The sequence below is a fragment of the Merops nubicus genome, unplaced genomic scaffold (assembly GCF_000691845.1).
Source record: "Merops nubicus isolate BGI_N331 unplaced genomic scaffold, ASM69184v1 scaffold24788, whole genome shotgun sequence".
NCBI lineage: Eukaryota > Metazoa > Chordata > Aves > Coraciiformes > Meropidae > Merops > Merops nubicus.
Window position 1 is genome coordinate 1 of NW_008626721.1, and position 8,781 is coordinate 8,781.

Here is an 8,781-nt window from a genome sequence, read left to right on the forward strand (position 1 = left end):
CCCCGGCGGGCCCCTGCCTCCCGCCAGCAGGGCCACATTCTCTGGCAGGGCCCCATTCTCCAGCTTCTCTGGCAGGGCCCCATTTTCCGATGGCAGTACCCCGTTCTCTGGCAGGGCCACGTTCTCTACCAGCAGGGCCCCGTTCTCTGATGGCAGGGCCCCTTTCTCTGGCAGGGCCATGTTCTCCACCGGCAGGGTCCCATTGTCTGGCAGGGCCCCACTCTCTGTCAAGGCCCCGTTCTCCGGCAGGGCCCGGTTCTCTGTCAAAGCCCCGTTCTCCGGCAGGGCCCCGTTCTCCGGCAGGGCCCCGTCCTGGGCCTCGCTGACATCCCCGCCTCTCCTCAGGGGACTCGTTGCATCCTCGATGACAATGACCTCCTCCGAGCCCTGAGATTTTACCTGCAGGCTTTTCTGGGGAAGAACAAGAGGCGTTTTCCAGGCCAAGCCAACCAAAGGCCCCCAGGCCCCAAGGGTGACGCGCCGAGACCCCGCTGCAGCCACACACCGAGGACACCCACGACTCCCACTGACCCTGCTGCAGCCAGGCCGCACCCCCACGAGTCCCCAGGTTACCCACACAGGCAGAGGTAAAACCCCCCCACCCTTCCCCCTCAGGGTGGATGTTAGTTCACCAGGCTAACACTGGCTTTTTGGGTACTGAAATTAAATTTTACCTGTTGCTCATAATATCCTTGAAGGGCCTTTTTAACGTTGGCAACCTTGGGAGAGCGGATGGGAAGAGTTTTGACTTCTGATGCTGTCAGAGAACTCAGGTCACCCACTGTCTTGATGTTCTTTGCTCGAATGAGCTGCCCCAACCCACTGGCACTTCAGCAAGGGAGGAAAATGGTGGGAGAAAAGAAAAATGTTTTATTATGGTAGAAATGACACCAGCGATGATCTGCAGACACAGAAGTGAAGGAAAAACCCAAACTGCAATGACATTCCAGCTGCAGAACGACACCTGTTGGCACTTTGTCCCAAATTCACCAGGGAATCCCAGTCTAGAGCCTGCTCAGATGGCTCCTCTTCCTCCCACTCATGACAAGGACACTAGAAAAGGCCACTCTGGGCAGCTCCAACGTTGGAAAAGGGGATCCACACTCAGATTGGAAACCAAACAAGATAAGCATCTGGCCTTGATACCTTTGAAATGGATGTTTTTTCCCAAAATCAACTTGGCTTTCAACACACAGAAAGCTCCATCTGCCTCACCACAGACCACAAAGATCCATCTGCTCCACCACAGGAACTGGAGTGTTCCTGGGTGCAAACTTTCCATAGGTGACTTGAATAATCCCAGAACAGTTAAGTCTCTCCCTCACCAAACGAATCTCCCCCCTTTTATAAAACACTTTGTGGCAGAAAAATGCCTTTATTTTTTAAGGAAGAAGTTTTTTGACACTGAGGGTGTTGAGCCCCTGGCCCAGGCTGCCCAGAGAGGTGGTGGAGGCCCCATCCCTGGAGACATTCAAGGTCAGGCTTGATGGGGCTCTGAGCACCCTGCTCTAGCTGCAGATGTCCCTGCTCCCTGCAGGGGGGTTTGGACTCAATGACCTTGAGAGGTCCCTTCCCACCCAAACCCTTCTATGATTCTAAGTCATCCCCTTTTGGGGGTTGGCAGGTTCAGTGAGAACTCAGTTTCTAGTAAAAGGTGTCTCTCAAGAGGAACAACCCACTCACCAGATGTTGGATGTGATGCGGGGCAGGATGACGCCGATGGGTGCTGTGCAGCTGACCAGGGCAGGGTACACACACCCCGTGGGGGATGGCAGCGACCCCTTGGCCATCTCCTGAACAAAGCAGAGCAATTATTCCATTCCCTGTCCCACAGCTCAATATGGGGGGAAAAAAAACAACCCATGAATGAAAGCACTTCTTACTAAACACTTCTTTGAGCTTCCAAACTTAGCGTTACGAAGTCTTGGGGACAGGAATCCTTTGGATGGAGTGGTGATAGTCTGGATAGAAAAAAAAAAAGAGGAAAGATGATCTCTCAGGATTGCAGGAATTCAATGAATTGCAGCTTTCTGGCTACCTAGATTTGGGTGCATTTTTAACAGGTAAAAGCAGTCACAACTGCTTCTCACACTCACTGGTTCTGTGCTCTTAGCACATAAACATACACCAGAGTGCTGTTGCCTACCACAGATGAGAAACAGGAGGACTTCAGCACGTGGACACCATGTAAATGGCACTTACCTTGCTCTGAACACCAGGCAAAGATTTAGGAGTTCTGGAAGATGGTGACAAATGGAACCTGACAACAGGGCTCCTGTCGATGTCATCCGCCACCCCTTCCTGGTAGATGGGGTTTGCAAAGGAGACACGACGGACCTGTGAGAGGGAAGAGGGTTAGAAACTCTGCTCTCCTCCTTGCTGAAGTTAAACACAGTGTGTAGGGAGCTGCCCAAAACCCCGTGGAGAGAGCCCAGGCCCACAGGCTCTGCAGTGACACTTGTGGCACCGCCACCCGGGCAGCGTGGACGTTGGTGCTGGGATTGAGAAACACCCCCCTGACAACACCCCTCAGTGCCTGTACCTTCCCAAAAGGAACCCCCTCCAAGCCTCCACCTCCTGGCAGTGCCTGTACCTTCCCCAAAGGAACCCCTCCAAGCCTCCAGATCCTGGCAGTGCCTGTACCTTCCCAAAAGGAACCCCTCCAAGCCTCCACCTCCTGGCAGTGCCTGTACCTTCCCCCAAAAGGAACCCCTCCAAGCCTCCACCTCCTGGCAGTGCCTGTACCTTCCCCCAAAAGCCCCCTCCTGGCAGCTGCCAGAGAACCAGGAAGAGGGGCCAGGGCTGGGTGTCCTGTCCCTGCTGGGTGTGCCCTGGGGGGCCGTGCCAGGCGGTACCTTGTTGGCAGGTGATGGGGAGTTGTCCTCTTGGCCTCTTTTTGCACCTCTCTTCAAGATGCTGGTGGAGGGAGAGGCAGAGGGAGACCAGACGCAGCGCCCCTGCGCCTCCCCGGGGCTCTCGGTGGCCGGGGGGTCCTGAGCTGCCACCTGCTCAAGGGAGCCCACGCTGGGGCCTCCTCCCACCTCCACTGGGTACAGGACCAGCACCACTGTCCCCGCCTCCTCCTTCAGCTCCCCATCATCCCCAGCAACGCCCCTTTCCCCCACAGGGCTCTCATTGTCCTGGCCGCCTGCTGGCTCGTCCAGCTCTGTCTTCTCCAGTTTGCAAGCGGTCTGTGCCTCAGGCATCTCCTCCAGTGGTCCATTCTGACTGACTGCTTCCTGTCCTGGAGCAGCTGGTCCTTCACTCTGACCCCCCACAGCCAGACTGTCTCCAGGTCCATCCACAACACAGGCAGACAGACACAGGTCAGTTTGGCCGCTCTCATCAACAGGTTCTTCCTTTACAGTGTAGGCAACAGTTATTTCACCTGCAACAGACTCTGGCTTCATCAGACCAACTTCCTCAGCAGGTTCTTCTTTTACTACATAGGCAGCAGCTATTTCACCTGCAACAGATTCTGGCTTCACCAGATCCTCTTCCTTAACAATGCTCCCTTGCAGGTTATCTCCAGGTGTTCCTTCTCCTCCCAAGCTAAACGTCACAGGTTCCTTCAGAGGCTGCAGTGGAGTGCTCATGGCATAAGGTGCCATGAACAAGCTCTCACCCAAAGGTAAGTTACCAGACACCTCTAATATCCTCAGGGAGCTCTGCTCTGGGCTGGTGCTTTGGGGCTTGCTCCATTCAGGCGTGTTCTCACCTTCTGCTGGGGTGAGTGACATCAGTTCTTGGTCTGAATCTTTAACACTGTGGCAGTAGGTCCTTAGTGTTTTTGGCTTTCCACTTTGTCTTTGCTGACACTCGGGTGTATGCAAGGGGAGGACATCCCCACCTGAAGCACTGGATCCTGACAGGATGTCTGAACAACAGCATTCTGCATGGTTTTGCTTCTCAGTGTGTTTACTTTCCTCCTCTGGTTTCCAGCTTTGGTCAGACTCCACCAACATCCCACTCTGTGTTAGCTCCACACTTGTGTCCTGCACACGGGGGGAAGTCCTGGGGCTGGCAGCTCCCACAGCTCTGCCAGCACCTGCAGGAACCCCTGGGATTTTCAGGTCACCTTCAGTCGTGTCCAACAGCTTCTTGGTTCTGCTTTCTTGGGAAGACGCCTCATGGCTCTGGCTTCCTGGCTGTGGATGTTTCAATTTCCCTTCAGGAGAATCACTTCTGTTCTTCACTCTGGTGTATCTTCTCTTCCTCGTGCTGTCTTCCTTGGTGTCAGAGCCATCAGCCTCTGAGTTTTCTGTGCTGGAAAACAATTCTTGGGAAGCTTTTCTCGTGTAGTATCGCGGGCGTTCCGTCTTCTTCTGACCTGCTGCACCCAAGCTACAGTCTTGACCTTCTGGGTCAGCCTTCAAGCTATCTTCCTTTGAATCAGGAGGCTTCTTTGAGCTCAAGTCCTCATCTTTATGTCTGCCTCTCTTTTGGTGGCCATCTTCTGCATCCTGACTACCTGCTGTGCTTTCTGCAGCCTCCACCCGTCGTCTTAACGAACGTCTCACTGTTTGCTGGTTAGAAGCCACAGCTGGAGCCTGACCCTCGCTGCCTGTCACCTGGCAGGGGATTTGAAGAGAAAAATTTAATTCAACTCTGCTATACAGAGGAAGTTTGAAAGCAAAATTCTTTGCTGAACCTCAGCCCTCCATCTGTGTAGACTTTCAATAAACCGAATAATTCGTACGTTGATCATTGGTCCCGGTAACACCTTGTGAGTGTGGGGAGGGAGTTTTCCAACCTACCCTCTCAGATATGGCCCTGCAGTGGCTGTTCCCCTGGGAGGGCCGAGCACCACGTGCACCCTTGGTCTGATTCCCAAACCTCTCCCCTTTGGGGGGAGGAGGAAGACAGGGGAGCATCCCAACAGCCGGCAGCCCACTAAGATCGGCCCGCGACCGCTGCTTCCACAGCAGGGTTTATCAGTCTTAACATGAACCCAGTGCAGGCCAATCACTGTGAAAGCCAAAAGGGGCCTCGTTGCTGCCTCCTGAACAACTCTACCTCCCAAAAAATTCCCATGAAGTTACACACAGTGAAGGACCTCTCTGGGTCAACAAGATCTTTACCGCGTCAGAGAACGGGCCGCTGTTGTCTTCGGCCATCTCCACGTTTTCCAAGCCAGGCAGCAAGAGAGGCATTTTCTTCTTGGCTTCAATTAACACAGATCTGCTCAACAAAAAAAAAAGGACTTTAAACTTCAGGGAGAGGAGAAGGGGGAAGGCACACAATAAAACCAGCAGGTATCCCCCCGTGCGCAGCGAGCGGGATACAAACGGGCAAACCAGAACGAAACCAATTCCTTTGTGTTGAACCTGAGGCCTCCTCCTCTAAAAACACAAATCTATTTCAAAAATGATCTTACTTCAGCTCCTCAGGGTATGTTAAGGATGCAGTCTTGGCAAAGGTGGTGTTCCAGAACTGGGCACACTGGCTGCGGATCTGTTTGTTCCTGTGCTGGAACACGAGGCCCAGCAGTGGGGAAAGCTGCTCCAGCAGCTCCTGGTCGTAGGAGCCGCTGCAGTGAGACTGTAAGCACAGGAGGATCTCGGCCAGCAGCTCTTCCAGCTGACAGAGGGAAGCAGCAACAAGGCTTTGGGTTATTTTTCCATTCAACTATTGCATCTCTTCACTATTTCAAAGCTTAAAATGTTATCATGCCCTAGAATAAACAGGTTTCTTTTAAACAAGCTTCACCGCAGGGAAAGTCTGAGGGTTCAACTTAGTGCTCCCCCCCTCAGCTGCCTTGGTAGCAAAAAATAAATAACTTAAAAAATAAATCTCTATCTTCATTACATTTCCAAATTATTATTTTTTAAGATGAATGGCAAAACTCTGCAGTCGTGCACTTTCCCAACCCCCAGCTATTTCTCCAGCACACTTACCTGGTTGTTAAGGTTACTGTACACTTCAGATGCATCAGGAAGCCTGTCAAAACAAGCAAAAAAAACCCACCTTATATTTTCCTGTCTCCTTTATCCCAAGCATGAGAATTAAACACAATGCACTCAAGGATTGCACAAGAGTTGTAGTGTACAACCTGGTGAAGAAATCATGTGAAAAAAGCCTCCCACTGGGCAATGTAAACGTTTCCTGATGTGAATAGTTTAGAGGAAGCCTATCCTCTAACCCTCACTCATGTGCTGACTTGAAGAAGAATCAATGGAAAGAGGAGTAGTAATTAGCAGAAACTTAAAATTAAAGGTTTCCTTATGAAGTAATTTAACTGCCTTCTTCTGTTCATAACTTCACAGCAGTGAAAATAAACAGCCAATGGATGCCAAACACCTTGGTCTTGCAGATGTGACGATGTATTTACTCTGAAGTGCTGACAATTTTCAGTGCCAAGCCCTCAGAAGCCCCACAGCTTTCCTTTCATGGGTGACCAGGCAAGTTTGGGGTTATTTCTAAAGAAAACCATGACTGTGGAGGCTGCTGCTCTGGTGGGGGGTGTTTTGAGTCCCTCTGAGACTCACGAGATGGCAGGGCTGGGCCGTGGGCTCTGCAGTGACCACTGTGACATCAGGGTGCTCCAGCAACGCCAGCACCCCAAGTTTTTATGCAGCAATTGTAGAAAACAGCAAGTGCTCAGCAGCTCCATAGCACAGACCTGTTCTTCCTGCAGCATTTGGGTGCACTACTGAAGTGGTGTCTTTCCAAATGTGGTGCTCTCAGAGATTTGGCACAGAAAACCCCCACGCTACCTTCAAACACACCACTGCAAACCACAGGGAATTTCAGCAGCAGCATGCAGCAGTGAATCCAAAATTCCAGCCATTCCTAAAATACTCACTCTGTTCTTTCATAAAACACTGCCAGGGGTTTTGAAAAAGCTGCAAACATACTCCCAATCACTGCTGGCAGGGAAACGTGGCTGATGATGTTGTGAAGAATGGCAACAATGGAAGGGCCCACGGAGACCAACGTTTCTGAGCAGGCTTCTTGGGAACTAAACTCATGGAAAGAGTTCAGTAACATCACCAGGAGTTTAAACAGAGAAGCAAGCTTCCCAAGGGGCTCCTTCTTCTTCTTAGACCAATCTGTAGGTGTCTGTGGTGCTAACAAAAAAAAAACCACCATTAATTTCTTTCTTATCTCACCCATTAATTTCTTTATCTCAACAACACTCATTACAACAAAATACACTTGAACTTTGTCTGCATGAGGAATAAAACTTTGATTCCCAAACTTTACCTACATACAAATAGTTTAAAACCAGATCTAATGTAAGACATTCAATTTTTTTTAATGCATAATTTTCTTTTACCACCTCAGATAGGTTTCCTGGGGTTTTTTAATGGGTTTGTTTGCTGTGGCCCTTCTTTTTTTAATTTATAGCTGGTCATACAACATATTTTTAACACCTACTTGCAAAGAGACAGGAGCCACTCTACAGACACCAGCTCAATACACTTAAATTCTGCAACAGGTGAGGAAGAAGGGAAGTATCAAGTTTTATTAGTTTATTTATATAAAAAGTGAAGTTTCCATCGTGTTCTTCCTCATCAATATTTCCAATTAAAGCATTTTGTATTTGCAGGACTCCAACACAAGGTCCTACTGCTTTGACAAGTTCATAGGGGCAGAGAAATTATAAATACTTTTAATTTCTATACTGAATGATGTTGGTTTAGTTGTAAATGAGAATTGGAAACAGAAGACTTTATGATATATGACCACCTTTTGTCTTCTGCTAACCCTGCTCTTGACTGTTTCATGCCAAGCAGCTTCAGGAGCTGTAGCCTTTCAAATTTTAACAGTTGAGCACCAGTTTTAGGCAGGTATTCTAGAATTAAACTGGATTACAATCAAGCATTTCTGCTTCAGACTACATGTGAGGAAAGCAAAAGCAGCAGATTTCACCTGCAGCAATGAAATCACAAATGAAATCACACCCATGGCCTCAGAAAGCAGCAGTTCTGCAGTGACCTCAGTGTTCACATCCACTTCAGATGCATTTTGGCAGATTGTGCAGCAACTACTCAACAAACAGAAGAGATCTATACTCCAATATGCAAACTAGATGGTATTTTGAGTTCCTTTTTACCATTTCTCTTTTTTTTTGTCAATCCCTTCAGTGCTCAGACATTGTGTAGCACATACAGATCACTGATACCCTAGTCAGCATCTTGGCCTCTACAACTCCTCCCAGGTTCAACCAGCTCTGGAAGAAAGACACAGAAAACCCCAGTATGGAAGTGTTTTCTTACATCTGTTTTTTGGCTGGTACTTGGTACCATATGGTGAGAAGTTGACACAGTCAATCATAACTGATATGATATGGGTGAGACCATCCATCATGGAAACCACCTAAGGGGGAAACAGAAATCATCAGCAGAGCCTAAAAAGCAACAGTGACAGGTAAAACAAAATGCTGGCTATTCAGGACAATGATGCAAAGAGCTTTTAAATTTCAAAAAGGGTGAATTTTGTCCACATTATCCAGTATGACTCAGATAAAATTCCATTTTAAAATACACCCCTTCACACAAGGTGATTATTCTATAAAAACAGGGCATAAGCATAAATATTATTGAAAGAAATGAGATGAGTCAAGTTTTTTTTTCCCCCTCAGTCCACCATAAATTCTTTCAAGTAAAAAAAACCACCCTTGCCTTTAAAAGGAACATTGATACTGTGGGCCAAAAAAACAGTTTGGGTATAATTAACATACTGAAGCTCTACTAAGCAAGCCAAACTTAAGAAAATTTAATCATTTATTTTTGAAAACTGAAGTTTATCCTGAGGATACAGCAGCATGCAAAGGAA

The 8,781-nt window shown here is 48.8% G+C and overlaps 1 protein-coding gene across 1 annotated transcript; it reads right to left on the minus strand.

The window, feature by feature from the left end:
* Positions 1-17: 17 nt before the first annotated feature.
* RIF1 (replication timing regulatory factor 1) lies at positions 18-8,322 on the minus strand (the record flags this gene model as incomplete). Its single annotated transcript, XM_008946107.1, has 11 exons — positions 18-399; positions 675-828; positions 1,684-1,790; positions 1,875-1,961; positions 2,203-2,337; positions 2,856-4,571; positions 5,082-5,181; positions 5,378-5,580; positions 5,898-5,940; positions 6,806-7,070; positions 8,223-8,322. Coding segments are annotated over 11 exons (3,292 nt in total), but the record flags the coding sequence as incomplete, so codon positions are not given.
* Between the last annotated feature and the right edge of the window lie 459 nt (positions 8,323-8,781).